This window comes from Pagrus pagrus (assembly GCF_965226575.1).
Source record: "Pagrus pagrus genome assembly, chromosome: 21".
NCBI lineage: Eukaryota > Metazoa > Chordata > Actinopteri > Spariformes > Sparidae > Pagrus > Pagrus pagrus.
The window spans coordinates 9,186,181-9,209,514 of NC_140208.1; the positions used below are offsets into that span (position 1 = coordinate 9,186,181).

Sequence of the window (23,334 nt, forward strand, 5' to 3'; positions counted from 1 at the left end):
AACTTTGAGAACAAGTTGATGTTGGAGATCTCGCGATGTTTTAGTGGTGCACACGTCACTCACTCGCGGAAGTGTTTTGGAGTTGAGCAGCGGCACCGTTGAAATTCAGCAATATTGAGTATTACTGAAAAATGCCGTGGTGCGTTTTAACTTTAATCAAAGACTAACATATGTTCTCAACTCTCGTGGTGTACTCTGAAGGTATTTCTAATATAAAGCTGTCACTCTTCATAATACCCGCTCAAGTGTCTGACGGCTACCGGGCTATTGTTTTGACAAGCCGGTGTAGTCGAGAGCTAGTTAGCATGTAAGCTAACGTTAGCTAATAAACTATATTATATATTTATATATATTTGGCTGGCAGTTGTTTCTAAACAGTCTCTCAACCTGTCGGACAACAACTTAGACGTAAGGCAAAAGTCTGAATAATATATTTTTTTAAAACTACAAAACAGCATTTTAGATATTTAGCCAGTGCTTATTGGTGAGATAACGCTACTTGTCAGTCAACATTGCAACACGGGACAGTTGTGTCTTTAACGGAAGCACATTCATGTGCTGTGTTGAAATAGATTGTGTCATGTATGGCGGCATATCACGTTTTAAGACTTGCTCACCTCTTGAAGAAAGGATTGCCCAATAAAGTCTGGACAAAACCAAGTAACACCTCATTCGTGGTGTCAGCTCAAGTTGTATTGTGAGTAATGTTTGACAGTACATTACGTGTCTTTCCATGTGTCAACTTCCAATAAGCACAGTCGTTTAAAAATAATATCGACATCTGTGCTGTTTTCTTTTTTAGGATGACTGCGCTGACAGACTTTGAACCTTTAGCAAAGAGACTCAGGGTTGAAATCAGTGCCACAACGTCCCCTTCATCTTCTCTCAAAGGTAACTTGGTGAGATAACATTTGTCTGCCAGAGTCAGACGAGCTATAAACTTCAGTGTATATCCCTTTGTAAACAATATTTGTTTGTATTATTCCTCAGTCCCAACTTCATGTACGCAGACCAGAGACAATGAGACAGTAGATCGAGAAAGAAGGCAAAACAACACAGAGTCAAAGATGGACATACGGCCAAAGAGTGGGACAGATGGTTTGCGTGGTGTAAAGACAAAAGGTGTCCGCCAAAGAATCGGCCCCAGAAAGCAGCAGAAGCCCAGAAATACTCTTGAACGATGGCTGCTTAAGCCCGCAAATAAACCAAGTACAGCTGAAGTGTTCCAAACCCAAGAGGATGTAGAAATGATTGAAGAAGGTGGCTGTGAAAGCACCTCAGTGCAGTCTCTGGACTGCCAAAATGCTGAAAAACCATCTGTCTCTGACTCTGATGAAGAAACCCAACCCTTGACACAACGAGTACTGTATGAAGAGAATCCTGTGTCACCAGCTTCCAAGGATGCTGTAGGGAGTGGGAGTATGGATACACTGCCTCACAATTCCTCAGAAAGCTCAGAGGGATCTGTCAAACAGAATACCAGAATAACAGACTTCTTTTCAGGGACCCCATCGCCAGGTTTACCTGTGAGACGAGGCAGGCCGGATAAGTTTCCAGAGAAACAGGATGGAGACGAGGAAACTACCGCTGCTGATGTCAAATGGCTAGGGACGCCAATCAGTGAGCTAATGAGAATGCCTGAATGTGGCGGACCACTTCCCCCGCTGAAGGATGTTCCTGGCCAGCACACTGTGATGATAAGGGTTCGAGCATTTCTTTTCTTTTTCAGTCAAAGCATGTAGACACAGGAGCATGTATCTACTGTGCAAGTTTTAGCACGAAAAACTAATGACTAACGACTATTTTTAGTATGTTTGTACCTCTTACAGAAAAAAATGTTGTGGGGCTTTTTCTTAACATACTATAAATAGCCATTAGTCATTAATGTCTTGATACAAATCAAAGCATTTCAGGTGGTTTAATAATTCAGTAGTAATTTAAATGGGCAACCTAATGTATTTGCAAGTTTCTGCAACACTACTGCAAAGTTATTATTCTAACTCTAACTTGTTACCTCATTTTATGGTCAATCAGACTTCTCGGTCTTCACACAGGTATTACATGTGGCAAAACCATTTGTTTTAATTCACTCCTTTGACAGACAGACCTTCTTGAGAGTGGTAAACCCCCTGTGCCATATCCTGCTATGTTTAACGATACTTGGGATGATGTCCATGTCAAGATGCCCTGTTCCAGTTCAAACCTGTTTCCTGTAAAAGATGAGGTAAAGGTCAAAGTGTTTATATGAAAACAAGGATTATGTTATTTGCACTGATTGCACACCATGCATCAATATGGGTCATGTAAACACTGCAATTACATTATATGACTGAAGGCATATTCAGTCTATTACTGCTACTAATGAGGATGATAGGATGGAGCACTTTCATATTTAATTTTGTGTTGTGGCAAAGAAAACACCTCTTTAGGTAAGACTGTTGAGTGTTTCAACAAGTTATTGTGCCTATCTATTCAGGCCAAAGCAACTTTTTAAATTCACATATGTCTCGAATCTGCATGTGCTTCTATAAAACACAATGGGGGACAAAAGACGGTATGGCAATCATCAAACACAATACTCATTAAATTAATTCATGAATTTATTGAAAGAAATGGCCACAACTGATATTCTTAGCATATGTGGAATAACCCTGCAGAGGTCTAACAAATTTATTCTTCCGCAGGAAACAAGAGAACGTCAGAATAAGAGTCGGTGGGAGTTGATCAAGGAAACTTTAAACAAGGAATTTACAAGTCAATCTGACTTGAAGGCGAGTTCCACATTTGTGTTGTTTTAGTGGCAAAACCTAATGGGGTTGAGTTGGTAAAACTAGGGGCACAGTGCACAATAGATGTTGTTACCAGATAATGCCATAAGATGGCGTCATGAGCCCAGAAACTGAGAGGCATACAGCCTCAGAATTTCTGTCACTGTTGTTTAAAAACACATAAAGTATTTCTGACTTAAAAATGTCAAAACAGATTAATTTTGCTTCTGAATTTTATGTGATTGTTGAACTTATTTGTTACAGAATGCAATATTGAAATACAATGCCTCAAACGCCAAGAAATGGGACTTCACAGCACTACATTTGTACTGCTCTAAGGTAAACAATTTGTCCACTTGTTATGAATACTGGTCTTTTTATGAATCACTGGAACCAGAAGTCATGAATGAAGTCTCTTGTTTTTAAAAATGACTTTTTTTTTTTTGGAATAGTCATTTAATTAGTGGCATGCAGACATGTAAACACAGATGGACATACATGTTGAGGATGTTAAACGATTAGTTAATTTATTACGACACTTGATTGACCAACAGAAGGCATCGTGAACCGGTGCTGGTTCTTGTCACTCGGGTCAGTGAAAAGAACAGATGGTTCATTAGATAGTGATGACATTATGTTCAGTTACAGTGATACAGATGCCTCATTTGACACCAGATTAGATTTAATTTGGTATAAAGAGTATTTAAGTGGTATTGGGAGTCATTATTAATAGATAAGCCGAATATATTAATCGCTCTACATGCAGAAATAAGTCACCACAATCATGCAGCTGTCTTCCTTGTGTTTGTTTCTTACCCGCTTTAAAAACTCAGTGATCATAACTTCATACACTATAATGAGACTGTCATGTAGGGTGAATGAGAGTCCTGGATGCTTCTTTTTAAAGCAAATCCCTGTCTAAGGTTGAGAATAAGGCTTTAACAGGTTTTGTGAAAACTGTATTAAACTGTATTATTATGAAGATTTTCTCAAGCATTGCAGACGTGCGTGTGCAAACATTGGGTTTTTGCAGCATTATATAAAGTCACAACACCAGTGTGATCCCGGGCTTGTGAAAGGATTAGGTGAAAATATTTTACATTTTTCAATTAAAAATATGACATTTTGCATCTTTTTAGGCCACAATATTACTGTAACTGTACAAAAACTTGGAAAAGCTAAAGGGGATAATAAATAATCAAGCTTAATTATAAAATGTTCTAAATAGGTCGTGTGGGGACCAGTTATAATCATTATATCTGTCATTTAGTTAGTTTTGCTGCTGTTCACATTGATTTTTTAGGTTGTGTCCGAAGTGACTTGGCTGCTGCTCCTAATCCTTAGAATGGTAGCGAGAACACTTAATACACAGTTAATACATTGCGATCTATTTGTACATATTTTATCTCCATGTGCTGTCTGGACATCTGCAGTCAGATGATAAAGTTTTTTTTCAAAGGTGATGTTCATGTGATTTTTATTTATTTATTTGTTTTATATTTTACTGGCCCCAGCTAAGTCATTCTTTGTACAGGCCAAACATAAAATAGGCCGGAGTTGCATCATGATGGCCAGAGCACTGTTGCTTCATTGGTTGTCTTCTCCAGCCTCGTTTGGAGGCCATCCATCATCCGTTGTCTTGATGCGCTCTGCGTCATCCTGTTCAGAGAATCAGGGAGGGCTGTACTGTCTGGCTCATGAAAGGGAACGGGAATAATCCATTTGGAGAGATGCGCTGTGTTGTGACATGATTGTTTGATATCAGAAACCCTGAACCTGTAGGAGTAGACACATAATAGGCTTTATTTTCCTTATACTACGGAGGCGCTCATCCACTCTGTGCTGCATGGCATCACCTGGAAAACATCAGCTTCTAAACATGTTTTTATGATATCTCACATCTTAAGAAAACACTACATGTAACGCTTTTTTCTTGAATGCCAGTTCTGTCAAATGTGTTTCTGTCATTTTGCACAAGAACAGTAATGGATTTCACACGGGAGAATGTTGCAGTCCTTCAGAGGAAAAGTGGGAGTCTAGAGAAATAATTTAATGTTTTGCCAAAAGGTCACGTTTAGTAACTTGTCAGAAATGGCTGACACTACATCCCAGAGAATGCCTTGCTCCAGCTTTATACTGTTAAATCAATTGTGTGCCCTATGTATGTCATAAATCATTTAAGAATTGGAATTTTACTAGATAGAATCTGAACATGTTGAGTGGCTTTAGCCATATGATGGATTTGGGAATGGCAAAACTTGATATTTGTCAAAATACAAAATGTCCAGTACCATCAAATATATTATAAAAAAGTTGGATTTGAAGTGATGCGCAGCATAAATTATAACCAATGAAATCAGACATTCGTGTGTTGATTGAGGTGATGGGGTGATATGTTGGTATCTTTGTTGATTGGTTCAGTAAACATTTTAAAACTTGAATATTTGACTGTAAAAGATACCTGCTTGTTAGATGTACATTTCTTTTATTTATGCTGTATATTATTGCAAAGTTGACACACAGTCCCTCTTTACGGGGACTGTTTATTGCTTCTGCCTTTTCCAGAATTTATTCACAGACTGAGTCATGAATCTGTGTTTTAACGGTCTAATATGCTGAAGAGACAGTAGCAATTAGGCTGCGGTACAGCATCTGTAGTATATAGATAGAAACTAGCTCATATAATACGTTTGATTTTAAAAACCAATCACAGAGAATCCTTAATGTTTAATATATTTACAGTGCAGCACACAAGTAAATAAGGAATGGTAAACTGCTATGTAATGTACCCCATTTTTCACTTACTTACTTTTCCCCTGGAGACTCCAGATTGGAGAAACTGTAGCAGGATGATTGTGAGTGTCAGAGAAAAGTAGACATGAATGGCATAGAGTGACGGGCGAGCCAGCTTCATTGAATATTCATCTGTGCACGCACACCTTATGAATAACGGAAAAGCTGTTGACGGACAGCATCAGTTTTTGTTCATTTCTCTTTCTCCAGCCCAACCAGGGTTGTATTTACGGTTATGAGCACGCAAGTGTTTTATTTTTACATGGTCACACGTCCACAGACGCAGTCAAGCAGACTGGTTTATTGCCTCAGACCTGTGGGGAATCGGAACAGGAGCGCGAGGCGTCGTGTTAAAACTGTATGGGAGCTCTGGTTTCTCACCGCCCACACCCCCTCTTGCAGCTTGCTTGATTACTTTGTCAGTTTGGTGTGATGTACAGACCTGTATCAAGTCATACAAAGAGTTAAGTTCAGTTGATTTGATGCACTGTCTCGCGCTGATTTAAAGGGCTCGGCTTATACTACCTCAGCTATATCCACCGCCTCGCCCTGTCAACCGCCTCCATTTATTACGCCCATAGGAGCAGTTTATGATGTCAACCAGGTCATTACTTATGACAGTGTTTAGTCAGGCTTCCTTTGCCATAATATAAATGTCCTCGGCTAAATCACCAGTCAAGGCTCCTTGTCCTGGGAACACACTGTCCTTTCTATTTCAAACGGCTGATCATTTGCATCTCTTCCAGGAAGACTGTTTAATCAGCTGGCATGGCCGTGCAACCTTGATGAAATTGCTCTGTGATTGATCATTCTGACATTTTGTAGCCAATACGGGTGTAAATAGGGGTTGTATATATTGTCTAAGATATGTTAGAGCAGTTAGGCAGTGTGGGGAAGTCATGGCTGGCTGGTCTATGTTACTATTCTATGTTAATATTTGGTTCTGGTTAAGGCTCAGTAATATATCGATATTACATCATTATCGTGAAATGAGACTTTATTTTGCTAAGAAGTGTTGTCTTTTTTTCCTGGTTTTAAAGGCTGCATTACAGTAAATTATGTAAATGATATCTGAACTAACCAGAATATTTAACCTGTTCTACTTGTCTTTACCCACTTCAGCCACTTCAGTCATTATATCCACATTACAGATGACCTTTGTAGTTTTGGGGAAGAAATATTAATTAGAAGATCTTCATTGACTGATTTTTTCATTGTTAAACAAACTAAATAAACAAACTTCATTTCTGTGACTGAATTAACTGAATAAACAAACTGACAACACAATTTTATAGTGTTTTGAAAGGGAAATGTTTTGTTTTTTTGTTTATATCTGACAAACCCTGCAACCTTTCTAGCTTCAAACAGTGTTCTGGGGACCTTATTTTACCTTTTATTTTAAAATGTCTTCTCCAAAACTACATAGTGCCCCTTTAATATTTTGTGAAAGTACCTATGGTCATCCCTACAATATGTTAGCAATATTGAATCCCTGTTTAACACACATATATTTTACGTGGATTGGCTGCCCAAGGAATCATAACGGCCACCGTTTATAGCCAGGTGTATTTTAATAATATGAATCTGCATCTTTTACAATCCCTTTTAAATGGACAATACTAGCTGTTTTACATCTGCATGCACAATATTGTTGGTCAGGAAATGGACTTTTACTGTTTTTTGGTATTGCTTATATTTCATTAGTATTTGTGTCTCTATAAAAATGTACGTAAAGCCTCAACATTTTGATATGGTTCAGAGCTGTAAATGTCATCTCTCCGTCTCAAACTAATCATCCCAAACAGCTAATAATGTCACAGCTGAGTTCCGTGGCGAAAACAACAAACATAAACAGATCTCTCGCTCTCTCTCCCAAGGTCCTGGAGCCTGATGCGGCCGAACATCTGTTTGACTCCCTGCTGCCAGACATGGTGCAATTAGCACTGAGAGCATCTGAGCTCTGTACCAAGGTAACAACCATCGCTAACCAACAGACACTGACTCACTGGTCTGTGACACACTAGATCACCGCAGCAGGTTGATCCCAAAGGTCACGACATGACAAATAATCCTGTGAAATGGTAGTAAAAATGGAGAGGTCAAGGCACGTAGCCATTGATGGTCATTTGTCCGATGTTTTATTGTCCTTTCTGTCATTTGGTTCTTTGGTGTGTGGATGATAAAGAGCAATGTGTGTCTCATTAAAAAGGTTCTTGTGTTTTCATTTGGCCAAGCAGCCAATCGTCCAATTTTAGTTTGACATCTGTGTGTTAAACATATTGCTAGTTTGATTAATTTAAAAACGTCACCCAAGCATACAAGTCTATCCTAAAATGGTATTTAGAGATTTGTGTGTGACATCAAAATTAAGCATCAGTCTACACATTAAAAATAAAAATTCTATTGATTCTGTTGAAATCTCTGGTCTGTGTTCGAGGTGTAGAGATGGAGAGATTAACACTGAAGGAAACTGAATGGGCTGGCACATTGCTCTACTACAACATGAGAACCTGTTAAATAGCTTGCTGAATATTGGAGGACTTAAAAATTCATTTTAGCCCTTGCAACGTGCAGCTAAACAAAGTAATTTTGCCTGTCTGTGTATAGTCTTAATGCAGCAAGCTTTCCCTGTTGTCATTACAGAATTGCTTATACAGATGCAATGGTTATTTATCAAATCATAGCCTTTATTAGGAGTATGGATCTCTTGTGAGCAGTGATGGACGTTGATTGTAATTATGATGGCTGATTCAAGAAGCACAGAGTGGTGCCAAATTAGTACATTTGTGCAACGTACTTCAATGTCTCGTTTAGCAAATCGACAAAACAAATTATTTTGACCTTCCTCGACTTTACCTCTGTTCCTCCTCTAGCCGATACCCCTCCTCAAGAGAGGCACGACCCACTCCATCACCATGTCTCAGGAGCAGGTGGCATGTCTGCTCGCCAACGCCTTCTTCTGCACCTTTCCCCGACGCAACTCCCGAAGGACTGAGTACTGGAACTACCCGGACATCAACTTTTTCAGGTAATCGAGGGATGTGGTGTTTTCATACATGATGTTTAAAGTTGCAGAATCAAAGGTTGTAAATGATGCTGCTGTGACAACTTTCCATGAGGGGGCACTACTGTATATGCTTTACTCACCAGTCATTTTATCATTTGGCTGGGTGTTAGAGCATACAACATTTACATTGTATGTAGACTCTTAATTATACATGAGCAAACACTGTCTTATAACAAGAATATATTGATCAGAGACAGTGGTCAGTCTGACTTAGAGTTTTTACCTGTTAAAAAATGCACTGTTTTGAGATTTTTCTAAACCCACATAGCGGATGTTGGCTTTAGCCACGCTACTCGCCAGAACTATACAATGCACTTGTCAGAATAATAAATAGGAATATGACAAAGAGCAGGGCAGGGGGCGTCTTTTTTTTTTTAAGACTTGCAAGCTTTCACTGCAGAGATGGACTGGGTGGTGTAATGCAAAAGCTAGTCTGCAGATCGCTGCTCAGTCATGTCCCCCCATCTCTGTTGGCATCACAGTGTAATTACCTAAATGGAACAGGGAATTAGATTAACATTGACTCAGATGGCTGCTTTTGACAATGGAGAAGGCCATTGGCTGTTTTGCAGAAGGCTGTAACGGAGTTCAATCGCATCAGTATTTCATTCACATAGAGGTTTCGCTGCGATTTGAAAGGAAAGAGTCATCTTTTTAGGCTACTGCTAAAAATTCTCCTGCGAGAAAGATATTAAATGCTTTGAAATGTGTTTTATTTAAATCATTTATTTTTCTGCTATAACTTTCTATAAAGATCTGAGGGATTCAAACTCTTTTTCTCTCCTTTTCTCTGCATTTTTTCCACAGGATTAGGTAGAGAAAATAAAAGCAAAGCTTTTTATCTTCAGGTGTTCTTTTATCTCAACGCAGACTTCTTAATTGCATTGAGATAAAACAGACCATTAATACATTGGCTCTGTCTGTATTCAAAGTATTCTTCAGCAAACTGTATTTTATTTATTATTTTACCATGAAGTGCTTTCAGCTCATGTAGTTTCCCAGCTGGAGTTCCCTGTTTTTTGCGCTGGTGATGCAGAAACCCTGCTGTATACATACTGTAGTCACTTATACCCTTTTCTTGAGTTACATCATAGCTTTCTTCACATCTGTGGGGGGTGTATTGATGTTATATAATTGTGTATTAATTCTCTATTCCCCAAAGACCCTTTTGAGATTTGTTACTAAAAGCCTGCTCTCACTTGTGGCTAGCTAATGTCAAAGACATTTGGCCCGAGGACAACACAACACAGCGCACGATTGTTTCAAGAGGCCACACTGAAAAAAAAAAAATGCAGGAGTTGACTTCGATGAATGAGTTTCCTGGCCCCTGAAGGGCTCTCAGTGCATCAAGCTTTTGTCGTTATTTCACTCGCATGAAATTTCTCTCTCTTTAGGCATGTGAGGCGGGCTGTGGGGTTCTTTATAGAGTTTGCTCGGGAGGGACATGGCGGGCTTAAAGTGCATTCAAACCCGCCCACTGCACCTCACCTCAAGCAGCGTTGTGTGTTTTGGTTTTTGTGTTATATTTCAGGGGGATTGACCTCTTTGCCTCCTGAGGACTTTGTTGTTAAAAGGGACACAGGGCTTCTTAATGTATCCCCAAGGAGAGAGCCCTGTTTCCTTCTCTGTTCCTTTTTTTTTTTTTGTGTGAGTGCTGTGAAGTGGCACATGAGTGTGACTCCGTGATGGCAAGCCTGGGGCAACTCCATTGTCGTACCAACGAAGGAACTCCTACATAATCGGCTAGTGACTGAAAGGGAGGCTGAGTGAGAGATGAACTAATTCATATCAAAAGTTAAAGCATGACTGAACTCACATGGCCAAAGTGGAGGTCTTGTGTCTCTGTGGCGCTGGTTATACAGAGTCGTTTTCCCTGCCTGGTCTCTTGGCTGCGGTTGTTTAATTGTTGGTGAAAATGTATTAACTGTTTGCTTAAAAAGTGTGCTAAATTTTTTTTATAATGCACATTTTACCTTTTTGTTTTAGTTTAAACAACTGAACAAAAACAGTGCATGCTTAAATTGGTGGGAGAGCTATGAGAAATAAATAAACATCCATCCAGCTTCTCAAATATTTTTCAGTTTAACAATGTATAATGAAATAATATTGGGAAATTATGTTATCTTATGTCATATTTAAGAAATGGACAGGTTATACAAGTTTTTCTTTCCTCTACTTCTGTTTTTTGATAAAAGTGTATTTTTGTCTTTTGCAATTGATTAAAAACCATATACTAAAATGAGCACAAGCCAATCCAGATATGAATATATGAATACTTAAATTCTCCCAAGCACAAATTGAGAAAGGGGAAAGAAGAAATAAATAAAAGACACGCATTCACACACTGGCATCGTATCCAGGGTCATGCACAGCAGTCCCATTGGTTACACCGCATGTTAGCGTGCACTGATCGAGCTTGTTCAATAGACAGTATGTCACCCTCTCATAAGCAGCCAGTTCCACCATTGATGTAGTCCACGTCTCATAAATGGGTGGACATTTTTTCCTCCAGTTCCTCAGTAGTATCCCTTTAGTTGTTGTAAAAGCCGAGATAATCCATTTCTTTTCAAATGAGTCCTGAAGGTCAGACAGTTTTAGTGTGCTAAAACTGAGGAGAGAACATAACATGTAGTCTAATATCTTATAATATCTTCTTGCCTTCAGGCTGTTTGAAGGCTCCTCTTCTCAGAAGACTGAAAAGCTGAAAACCCTGATGTGCTATTTCAGAAGTTTCACTGAGAAAAGTAAGTGTCCACATTCATTTTTCTTTTTATGTAACCGTAATATGTTTTAATAGATGTAAAGTAAGAAATAATAGTGACATTTATTACTTCCTTTGTTTTGCTTTTCAGAGCCCAATGGACTTGTAACATTCACACGAAAAAGATTGGACAAACCTCTGAATTGGAAAAGGTGACACTAAAAAAATATATAAAAATATTATTAGCACTATGAGTAGTTCTAGTTTGTCAATTACTTCTGCCACAAATCAAAAGATCCACCATCTCAGTTGTGGTTGATAACTGGAAAACAATGTGTTCTTTGTGTTTCAGCTCACAGACTCCGCTTACAAACCTCCATATTACTTGTGAAGGGACCATTGAGGACGATGGTTATGGAATGCTTCAGGTAAGAGGAGAAGTTCACTTGTAGAAAGACAACATGATGGTGTGATTTGAATGGACTTTACCTTGCAAAATCCTGTTTGCTTGCATGGAGGAGCTCTTAGTTTGAGATACACTCCTCATTGTGCTTGGTTCCCATCCTCTTTTCCCTCTGTTGTAGTCAATCACTGAGCCACCACATTCTGGAGTCTTTCACCCAGAATGCTTACTACTGCTGAAAAGGCCTTTGAGGGAGCCTGAGACACGTCGCGGGGAGTGTGTGCTGGGACTGGGGTCGAGGCCTCTGAGCCTCCTCTGCTCTCTGTGTCGGCCATGCTTCCTGTGCACTGTCAGGATGGCCCGCTCTGCCTTTCACCTTTTGTTTGCCTCCAGTTGCCACAAGCTGACAGTTGACGTGCACACATGACCAGCTCCGGGGCACGCCGCGGCCCCGATTGATGGATGCTCTGCTGGGGTGGGGTGCTGTTGACAGCCTGTCAAAGCAGACTTTGGAGGTTGGCTCGCTGTCCCAGAATTGAGTGACCAGTTTGGGGAGATCTGCTCTCAGACTGCTTCTTGCTCCTTTGCAGCTTCTTCCTCCCCGTTGTGACGGGGTTGGTCTGGGCTGTCTACAGGCCAATGAGCAACAACTGTCAGTCCTGAAATTGGAATATATGTTCCACATGGCTGCTTTACGACTAAAACAATGAGTTCTCATGCCTGTGTCTGAGCTGGAGCAATGAGACACGTATTTTCTTTTGAATCGTAAGCAGACCGAAATAAACAAGTAAATCAGTGTCACGATTGATCTGGCCACAAACCTGCAGGAACACAAGCAGCAAAGGATATCCGGGGCATCAGTCAACAGTCGATTTCACAGCATGTTGTGACTGGAGGGAGATGTTTACTTAGACTGCAGGACTGCTCTCTTGTTTTGATTTTTGCCACTGGCAGCAGCCTTCCTAAGTGCTGCTCCTCTGGTGAGCATTTTGGCACAGGGGACAGATGTCTGAGTAATGCCAGCACCTGAGGCCACCTTCCCAGTCAGGTTGTCAGGGATTCTATCACAAATGAGAAAGGGCCGAGACCCTTTCATGACGCGTTTTACTCCTGTTGTTCAAAATATGTTCAGTAACTTTCATCTAGATAATGGCTCTCGAAATGTGGCCCACTGACCAATGGCGACCCATTTTGTGACATGAAAATGCAGGCATGTTATTTTTAATTATCCGCGGTCCATGACTCCTCATTCTGTCATCAGTGCTAATGCTTAAGTTAGCAATTTTGGTGGACGTCTCAGCAGTATAAAATGGAAGTCACATGAAAAAGCTACCACAGAATAGATGCTGTATGGTTAAGAGCCTGTCGGTCTATGTCGGGGCTGTCCATGAGCAACTGTGGCCCTTGTTGTTGTGGTGTGTCCTACGTCTTCAGGACTAGTTGGCCCTTGTCTGCAGCTTTTTGGCTGATTGAGCTCTTCTCTGTTTGGCTGTCTGGCTGTTCAGCTAAGCAAATTAGTGCACAAGAAGAGAAAGGGACAAAAAAAAGGAAAGTTTGTCATTTTTGCTTCCTCTGTGGTGCCATTTCAACCTCTTTTATCTGACATATTCTTGGTTAGAAGTAGCAATATTAGCAAGAGTGGTGTCGAAAAAAGCTGCTTCATCACAACGATGATTTGTTTATCAGTCCTGAGTCTTCCCTTTTCCCTTTTTGAATGGCAAATACAGACTACTGCTACCTGGTGGTATGGAGAGGTATTTCCTCTTACGCACGCGCAGAATGTACGAGCTAGTTTGCTGTCGGCTGTAGTCTGTGTGGTGGGTTCAAGTGCAGCTTTTACTTTGTCGGACCTCGAGGGACAGTTAAAGTTATCTGCCTTATCTGAAAAAAGTAATTCAGGAACTTAATGTTAAACACCAATATGAGAACAATAACAAATCCCAGGACTAGTTTATGGGTTTTCCTGTGCAGCCCTCAATCATATGCTGTAAATTGGTAACCCCTGATCTAGATTTTTGCAGTTCATTTTTATAAGAATACGACTAAACAATTCAGTAGATCCTGCAAGGGTGTGAATGTTCCACTGTGGTTTCTTTCATCATCGGTCATCTGTTTTGATTTGCAGGTGGATTTTGCCAATAAGTTTGTAGGAGGAGGAGTCACCAGTTCTGGTCTAGTTCAAGAGGAAATCCGCTTTCTGATCAATCCCGAGCTTATTGTTTCTCGCCTCTTCACTGAAGCCCTGGATCATAATGACTGTCTGATCATCACAGGTCAGTGCACAAAAACTCTCCCACACCTTGTTTAACAATAATTTCCACTGAAGGAATCCTACTGTTCAATTATTCACGATTTAGTCTGTTGATCTAGATTAGATCAATAATGTCCTGGCTTCACTTTTCTCATACTTGACCTAAGATTTGACAGAAGAAACATGATGGGCGTTTCTTGTCACACACAGCTCACACCTCCAATTTACCCCATCCTGGCTCAGCAAGAGGCAAAAGGATGTTTGTTGCAATTGCCCTGTTTTCCAAATCTGTCCTCGTCAAATGTTTCCTTTTGATGGGCTGCAAAGGGGAGAGTTGCATCAGTCGGGAGTTGGAGATTGGGCTGTCCTGATTGCTCTGTTGGGTCTCTCTGCTGAGTAATTCCCATTGACTTCAGTATTGAGTGGTTGCAACAAACAACATTGAGGCAGGCCAGTAGACCCAGTAACAAGAGCTTGACTGAAGGAGTCTCAGCAGGAGGCTGATGGTTCCCCTCTGTGCTTTCTTCTTTTTTTTTTTACCTTTCTGACACTGTTTGTCTGGACTAAAGCTTTTTGATTGCATTTGATGAAGAGGTTAGAAAACTCATGTTATGTAACATAGAAATCGCTAGTCTGAACTGAAGGAAGTCTACACAAATCCAGGTGTCATTCGGCAACAATAGAAATCATTATAATCATGACTACTGCTTCAATAAATCTTGTGAGCTCTTTCTTCATATAACTTACATGCATCAAATAGATGTATGACAATGCATTTAATCCCAAGCCTCTGGCAAAATGAAGTAAAAACATCAAACTGAAAAGTGATTTGATTAGGATAGGAAAACAAATCTCTTGTCTGACACTGCCCTAGCATTGCATAACAAGTGTGGTGGATTAGAGCAGGAAGTGAGGCAACAGAGCCTCCGCCCTCCTGATCAGCAGTCATACCGCTGCATCAGGTCTTCTCGCTTTGGCAGAGTCACCTTCAGACTTCTTGCCGGCCATCTATCCCTCGCTTCCACTCACGCCACTTAACTTTATTACTGGGGCCCAGAATTAATTATAGCTGGAAGACCTGCCCAAGACCCGCTCCGCTAATGGACTCTTCCATTCCATCATCTTTATTAAACCCTGCCCGTATCTCTTGTCCCCCTGTTGTAAAAAAAAAAAAAAAGTCCATGCCTTCGCTGCATCGTGGCCATGTTGTAAATCTTACTCCCCAGTGATACCTTTTGGCATACAGTAGGGAAGCTAATGGATCTTACCTCTGCTCTGAAATTTGCAAAAGTGCCCAGGCCTAATTGAATTTTCCTTGATTGCTAGATATCTGGCTGGCATCGGGGCGGTCAAAAGTATAAACAGTATCAAGGAGAAGTCATATGACTCATCGATGACAGCACTGACCAGACAATGCATTGCAGCTTGACGCAAGCAGGAGATGTGTGGACATTTTTCTTGACTCTGCACAAAATCTTGCTGTCTTATTACTCATCAGTGTGACTGGTGGCTTACATGGTTAAAAATAGTCTTCAAAGAAACCACTGGTGGCCAATTTATGGATTTTTTAAAAAAGAAACCTCTTAATGTTATTCTTATTGTAGACAACTATGAATTTTGTAGCGGTGGGAAACAGTGATATCCACGTTTGATGTTATCAGTTGCTTCAACATGGCAATGAGATGCACCTCTGACATTTCACAGTCTCTGGCCCACCACAAATATGAGACACTTTGTTTTGATGTATTTACACATGAATGAAACAACCTTCAGAAACATTGTGATTAAACCTGCTGATTTTTATGCGACCTATTTGTTATATAGAAATTATTTCTCATAACCAGACACATCTTCGTTGGCCAAGATTGATATTTCCACCGCAAATAGGGTTGTATTAGAAACATCTCAATCCAAATTGTTCGTGAAGGTCGGTCCTTTCAAACGTAAATATAGTTGATCATAGAGTTTGATATTTTTGGTGGATCAGTGAAGGTCAGGTGTGTGCATAGTTTGTTAAATAGCCAGTGTAAAACATCAGTTACGCAAGTTTACTTTTTACTCAAGTAAAAGTATACATCAAAAATAACTCGCGATAGAGTGCAAAAGTACTTACTGATAAAGTTACTTGAGTAGTTATTTACTACTCCTGCTTTTAGTCATGTGAAGGCTTGGCTGTGGTAGGATGACAGAGCATTAGCAGAGCTGCAACCAGCAGACCGCTTGTCTTGTAACATAATGTGCAAGTACAATTTATTCAAAAAACACGTAACAGAGTAAATTTTACTCACCCTACCCTAACTTAAAATGCCATACATTACTATATCTAATTTATAATGATACAAGGATATTTTCAGATATTCTTAAAGCAACTTATTGTATATAGTTGTTACCTACTGTCTGTTGTTGCTACACAGTGAGTTTATTGAATTGTTTTGGTAATCATCAGTATAATATGCTGTCTAAGCTGTTTAATTTAATGGCTTTTTGTCAGCTCTGTACACACATCTCATCAGAGGCTCTCCAAATAAACAGGACAGGATTAGTTTGCCAGTTGGCTGCTGTTATGCATCAGTCAAACTTTAATGCCGTCAGAGAGAAGATATTTCACTGTGACTTTATGCTGCTGTCCAGAAATCTCATGAACCAGCAGATTATATAACTTTGTGCAGATTTTACCTCTTTTTTTTGTGCAGAAATTAGTTTAGTAGCATTAAAGCTCCCAATTCAGTGTGGATACAAATGATTTGACGTTTAGCTTCCAGGCAGGTGGAAGTTGAGTTTGTAAAAAGCTGTCGCAGCCCCTCGATATACTCTCGGATTTTGACCACTATTATCAATTTAGGTAGTTTGTTACATAGCCCATTCTGCTTTTAGCTTATCAGTTTTGTTTTAATGGCATACTGGTAAGACAGATTAGGTACTCCACTGCATTTGAACAGTCTTTTTGCTTATTACTTATAAAAATAAAAAAAAAAGTGAGGCAGGCTGGTTATTAGTGAAATGTCTGTCAAGTGGAGTGCGCTCTAGAGATTCCCTTCCCCCGTGTGCTCCTCCTCATACCTGCTGACCAAGGCCCCACTACTAATCACTTGGTTTATTCACTTTGCAGCATTTAGACTCTCAGCGAGTGCTCTCGACAGTCAGGTACTAATGAGCGCTAATGAATGGGAAGTTAATTTGTGGCCTCATTTGTTTGGCTGTGCTGTTGCCTCCCCACCCTCCACTCCCTGTTTTACCGCGTGGTGAGTGTTCCCCTGTGGGCTGGCGGTCAGCCGCTGCCTCTCACATTGTTTCAAGGGGGAGGGGTTAGTAAAATGAATTTTTATAGCAATTTGTATTGTTGGACACCTCAGCAAAACGTTTCTTTCTTTGTGTTTGGTTTTTCACTTGTTAGCTGATGAGTTTTGACACTCAGTCTTTGTAGCATTATTTCCACCTCTTACAGGGTCCTGATTGCTGCCATATCAGAGTTTATGCATCTATGTTAAATCAAAAACTTATTGATTTTAGCTACTTGAGGATTATTACACCAAAATTGAAACCCTGGTTTTATTTTCCTTAAACCATTTTTTCGGTTTTTTATCATGAATGTCTACACTGGATGTTATGTGCCTACCAATACAGTGTGATATTACCTCCCTTTCAGTCTTGTCACCTAAACAACACTAGAAATATTCTTTATTTCTGGCTTTGCAGTGGTGTGAGACTAATGTCCCTGTTCCTTATTACAGGTACACAGCAGTACAGTAAATACTCAGGCTATTCTCGGACCTACCAATGGACTGGCAGCCACCAGGACGCAACTCCAAGGTATTTATTTGACCTAGATGCTTTAACAAAGCTGTTGTTTTGTGGCAGGGAAATAAAGAAATCTTCATTACAAAAGAATTAGCTGTTTCAAAGTCATTCAACTCTTCATTACACTATCTTTTAAGAGTACGTATTTATGAAACAACCTTTTAATATAACCTTTCATGTCAACAAGATGATTTTTAAACTGCTTTAAAAGCCTTTTTAGCGTGCTATAACAACTACCTACTCAATGATAAGAATTTACACAGCCCTGCAAACTGATAGCAGTGATGTCATAATCTAGTTGCTCATGAATGTGCCAGCACAAAATTGACGTGACACAATAGACAAACATCAGCCACTGCTATTGGTGAACTCGACTGCAATCAGAATTTGTATAGACATTTATGGTCATCATAAATCCTGCTTTTGGTTCCTCTGGCGCCCCCATCAGGTTCATATTTGGTGTTTTCAGTGAAATATTACAACATCCGTTGGATTGATTGCCATAGAATTTGGTGCAGACGGTCTCCCTCAGGCTGAACTGTAATACCTTTGGTGATTTTCTGACCGTTCATCTAGCGGCATCATGATGTTGAATTCAGACATCTTTCGATGTCTTACCAGAAATAAAAAAAAACAGCCACAAAGCATGAATTCTTTCAGGTTTTATTGACTTTATTTTGTGCAACTTCTTATTTCCAATGTGAATGTAACTGTAAGGAATAATTGCCTCGCTGAACTAAAGCCCGGTTGTTTTGTTGTATCTAAAATGGTGCAAAACCAATTATTTGATTTGTTTCAGAGATGAGTGGCAGAGGAGATGCACAGAGATTGTGGCCATTGATGCGCTGCACTTCAAGAACTTTCTTGAACAGTTTCACCCAGAGAAAATCAACCGAGAACTCAACAAGGTAATCTTTTACTTCTTTCTTAATCTGTTATTCTTTTGAGTATTTTTGTTTCTTTCTGTTAAGTTTCTTTGATCTACATGTCACAAAACAAACTGTACGGGGTAGTGCCTTTGTCTCTTGTGCTTGGCACTGGTTTAGATCAGACTGTGGTGTCAGCTTATTGGAAAACCAGCGTTAGAAACTGTAGAGAAGTGCTGCTGTACGTGCCCTTTTTTGTTTTGTGGACAAATGAAGAGTTTGTATAATTTATTGCAGAGGAAATGTGGCGGCGGTCTCCCACTTTGATGTTACGCTTTGATCTTCCATAATCTCTTCAACGGTTTATGACTGCAGTAATTTTGTGTTTTAACCTTAATTGCCATTTCACTTCATGTCCGGTTTGCACAGATTTAATGACTTTAGTGTCAATCTATTAGGTTGCTAATCACAAATGTCAGCTGAGATGACACTGGCTCTCACTTACTATTTTCAGGGTAAATATTTGAATCAGTGTCAAATGTGTTTAATACAGACTGATGGATTGTCACATTTGCAGAGAATAAGCTTAATCTTACTTATTACACTGTCCATTAGGCCCAGAATGAATTATAATGAACATAAATGACCTCAGGATAATCAATCAAAATTATTAAATCTACATCACAGGTATTTTAAATTGAATTTTGAGCATGTCTGCAATCTTCTCAGACAGAGATATCCATTCGTAATAGAAAATCAAGATGTTGATGTTGTCAAGTCTGCTGTCAGACAGCATGGAGGAGTTTGACAGCTCTGACAAGGGTGTGAAGAATGCACCAACATGAAGATCAATCCTGTTTCGAATATTGTTCAGCTAACTGTCACGTCTGCCCTTTCGAAGGCAGAATTTATGACTGGTCAGAGGGAGGATGGGCACTCACAATTCATTTTCACTATTCACCTAATTTATAATGTGAAAATGAATGTCCAGGGCTCGTTCAGGACTTTCATTATTTCTCATGTGAGGTACAGCCCACCGGACATGTTGTCACATCAAGCGCTCTCGTTGATGCGCATGCGTTTAGTCCGTAATGTGCGGTTATTAAAATGTCCCACACCAATTTTACACCAGTGGCAATTCAGTTGAGGCAAGCGGTGTGAAATGACACAATATTGCCAAATGACACAGTGTTTAAAATGTATGCTCAGCCAGGCCAACCAACCTTTATGTGTTCATGCGCTGAATGATGTGTCAAGCACAGGCCTCCGGGGGAAATGGAATTACTTTGTTGCTTTCTATATCGCATTTATGTTTGATAGGACGGAGACGTTCTGTGCGCCTGGTTCTTATAAAACATACCAGTGATCTGGAACAGCAAAGGTGATCCCAGAACCTGAGGCTCGTCAGCGCTGTTACTTACATGAGCAGCCAAGTCTCATGTGGCTAAAGATTTGATGTAATGTCATCCCAAGAAAAGCTGCTCCATTCACAGTTTTTATTGCTCATTGTGAGGCATTATCTGAAATCACTTCATATTTGCTACTTAGTGCATTATATTTATTGTCTGCTCCTTTGTTTGACTGTCCAAGTTTAAAATTTAAGCCCTCTAAAAACTGACCACCAAAAATCAAGTGTTTTTTTGGTAGTTTAAAATTTCACATCTCCTTTCCTAATATGTTGCATCTCATCCTTCCTTTACTCTCCTTCCTTTAGGCATACTGTGGCTTTGCTCGCCCTGAGGATGAAAAACAAAACCTTGCAGCGGTGGCTACAGGAAACTGGGGGTGTGGTGTTTTCGGGGGCGACACGCGTCTGAAAGGTGAGCGCTGACGTAAAGCTTCCGTCAGTAGATCTTGAGGAGAAATGTGCTCAGATCCTCTCGGAGCTCTTGGCAGTCTAAGCAGATTCTCTTCTCTGGATGTAACAGAATATATTTCAGATTGAAAGGCTCCAGCGGATCAGTGTGGGCAACCATTTGTCTTCCAGGAATGCGTTCATTTAGTTAAGGCCTATTCGTCGCCTTCCTTCTATTGATCAAATGACAAAGTTAATATGTTTCATTAATAGTGAAATTGATCGCCAGCTCGAGTCCATCAATCCATTCCAGCTTTTTGTCTGAGCCTTGTATCACTGTCACTGAGCAGGGAGCTTCTGGAGAGTTTATGCTAACCGTTTGCAGTAGTAACGCCTTTTCTCACTTTATAGCCACTGTGCTTGCAAACTATACATCCATGAATATTTGTTAATTAGCTACTGTATAGTAAGCTACAGCTCTCCATAGGCACCCACTGTCTGCTTAATGGCATGCCTCACGGGAAGGCTTGCGTTATTCACATGCTGTTCTCCTCCTGGGTTTACCTTCTGTGGCTTCCCCCTTTTTTTTTTTTTAATTGTCAGATCATCTTTGGGCAGAGCAGTAAAAACAGAGCAACGGAGAGAAACTGCTGAAGTGTAGACATATTCAGCTTAGCCCTCTTCCTGAAAATGTTGATTCAGTTTAGCTCGTTAACGTAACCACCGTCCCAACCTTCATTAATCAGCAGACATATTTCCAGTCTCTTAAAATATTCACAGCTCTCCAGGGCCAGACCTGGCCTCTCTTTGTAACTAATCCCGACTTCTCAGTGGGGGTGAGACCTATTCCCCCGATTACTTACCTTTTACAGTACATGCCACAGAGTCTGCTGCTGCACACTTTTAATGGCAGCATCAGCTCCTCATATCTCTGTTTATTTAAACAACTCTGTATTTTTACAAGTAAGAAGATGAGAATTTCAATCAAATCTGTTTCAATGCACTGTTAGTGAAGCCACTCTCTCTGTTGAGATTTACCACCGGCTTCTTTTCCTCCAGCTCTGCTCCAGATGCTGGCAGCTGCTGAGGCGGGCCGAGATGTGGCTTATTTCACCTTTGGTGACAGCCAGCTCATGACAGATGTCCACAACATGCACTCTTTCCTCACTCAGAGGAAGATCAGTGTCGGTAAGGCAAACAACTGCTCTGCCTGCTTCTTGTTTATGTGCAGCTGTGAACTGTATGACAGTCTTTGTTGTGTGATGCATGAAATAATAACATGATTAATAATGTTTTGGATTAATATTTCTTCTTTTTGGAATAGGATTTCTTCTTGATTGTAAATCCTGAAGTCCATATTTTGCTTGCTGTGATATCAGTCCACTGTAGAGACCAGACAACATACACAATCTCCTTGTCTCCGTTACAGGGGTGGTGTATGATCTCCTGGGGCAGTACTACAGCTCAGTGTGCAAGAGCTGCCTCAGTCGGCGCCCTGATGTCAGCCTCTACTCCTTCATCTACCAACAGGTCAGCTCCTCCCTGGCGCCAGATGACTCCGACAGTGGCTCGGCCAGACAACACGTCCCCGCAGACGGCCGTTAAGGTCAGGTGGCTGATGAGTCACCGCGCCTTATCGTCAGAAAACGAAACACTTACCGAATTAAATCATTATCAGTCTGCTTTAAGCTTTATTTTGCTCTTAATTTTGTTTGTTAGACAGACTTTTAATTAACAGTTTTGGATACACCAAATGTGGTCGTCCGCCACTGGCAGCTGAATATGAAAATCCAGCACGCAGACGCTTTTCGAGAACAACTGAACAGCAGAAGGTGATTAGTTATGACCCTGTCTGGCGCTGCAGTCCAGGCTGTGTTCATTTTGCTGCTGCTGGTAATACGCCAATGGACTGAGCTTCAATACGACGCAATCGTGATTTTAATGGTGAAGCAAAGGTTGCCATCCATCTTCTGAGTTTGTCATGTTGCCTTATTTTACACCCACACATATCCAGCCTAATTGAATTGGCTGTCAGAAATCAAGTTAAAGGAAAGGAATAACAAGAACGGGGTTTGGAAAGCTTGGAGCGGTCTCAGGAAAACGGTTTGATTTAAAGAGCAGCCCAGCTCTTTGGGAAATAATCTCTTACTTTCTGCATTTCTCACAAAATTCTAGTTTCAATCATGGATCCATTTCTTTGAGTTCTTTGCTGTATGTGATACACAGACCAAAGAACACAGATGCACTTAATTTGATTTGATGTGTTTGTTTTTGTATTTAACAACTGATTGCAGTGTTATTTGTAGGCCTTCTACACACTTGAATTAAAAGAGGATTTTTTTTCTCATGGATTGTTTTTCTAAATAAAATCAGTTTGAACAAAAGGGAAAATTCAAATGTTTAATATTGCCTATGTTTTATGGTGAAGCACCATCTGAATGGAGCCACAAATGTCAGTGATACATCTCTGAACAATGGAGAATGAGGGCTTCTGTCCCATGAGCAAAAATGAGTTTCTACACAGCCTTGCCATTTATCCTTCCCCAGCTACTGCTTCACCCTTTCACTCACAGTTTAATAAGGTCATACCTTTTATATAAACTGCACATGACATCTCATTAAGTAAAGAGTAGATCATAGAACATCCAGTCAGAGGAGAGAGTCCTGCACTGGGGCTCCTGGATGATTTATCTGTGTGTTGGATGAAATGCTGCTTCATTTTCAACAGGAAGAAGCTGCCTTTGTATTCAGATTTGAAGACATGCAATCAGTTTTAAAGGGGCAATACTGTATGTAAGAATTTTAATTTAAAATATTTATAATTAAACAAATTTATCAATGGAATGTGAAGAAGTAACAGTTTTGACATTATTGTGATTTCAAAGATATCTA

General features: G+C 40.1%; 1 protein-coding gene across 5 annotated transcripts; it reads left to right on the top strand.

Annotated features, from left to right (window-relative positions):
• Positions 1 to 83: 83 nt before the first annotated feature.
• LOC311250630 (poly(ADP-ribose) glycohydrolase) lies at positions 84 to 22,787 on the top strand. 5 transcript variants are annotated; one of them, XM_084342480.1, is made up of 18 exons: positions 84 to 201; positions 573 to 697; positions 803 to 891; positions 991 to 1,703; positions 2,102 to 2,224; positions 2,685 to 2,771; positions 3,033 to 3,107; positions 7,439 to 7,531; positions 8,435 to 8,589; positions 11,293 to 11,372; positions 11,481 to 11,541; positions 11,682 to 11,757; positions 13,858 to 14,005; positions 17,715 to 17,793; positions 18,581 to 18,689; positions 20,362 to 20,467; positions 21,502 to 21,630; positions 21,872 to 22,787. In XM_084342480.1, exons 2-18 carry the CDS (start codon positions 585 to 587, stop codon positions 22,045 to 22,047), a joined length of 2,412 nt encoding a protein of 803 aa, XP_084198606.1. In that variant the 5' UTR covers positions 84 to 201; positions 573 to 584; the 3' UTR covers positions 22,048 to 22,787. The 5 variants fall into 5 exon arrangements, with proteins under 5 accessions (XP_084198606.1, XP_084198608.1, XP_084198605.1 ...); XM_084342482.1 differs by having other exon boundaries at positions 627 to 697; XM_084342481.1 differs by having other exon boundaries at positions 86 to 139.
• Positions 22,788 to 23,334: the final 547 nt, after the last annotated feature.

What these genes read in the sequence shown, in the direction of transcription:
- LOC311250630 (XM_084342479.1), top strand. Translation starts at nt 585, where the DNA reads ATGGCGGCATATCACGTTTTAAGACTTGCTCACCTCTTGAAGAAAGGA. An exon ending in TGTTTCCTGTAAAAGATGAG is followed by an intron (nt 2,225 to 2,684) that starts GTAAAGGTCAAA and finishes ATTCTTCCGCAG; the next exon opens with GAAACAAGAGAACGTCAGAA. An exon ending in CATCTGAGCTCTGTACCAAG is followed by an intron (nt 7,532 to 8,434) that starts GTAACAACCATC and finishes TTCCTCCTCTAG; the next exon opens with CCGATACCCCTCCTCAAGAG.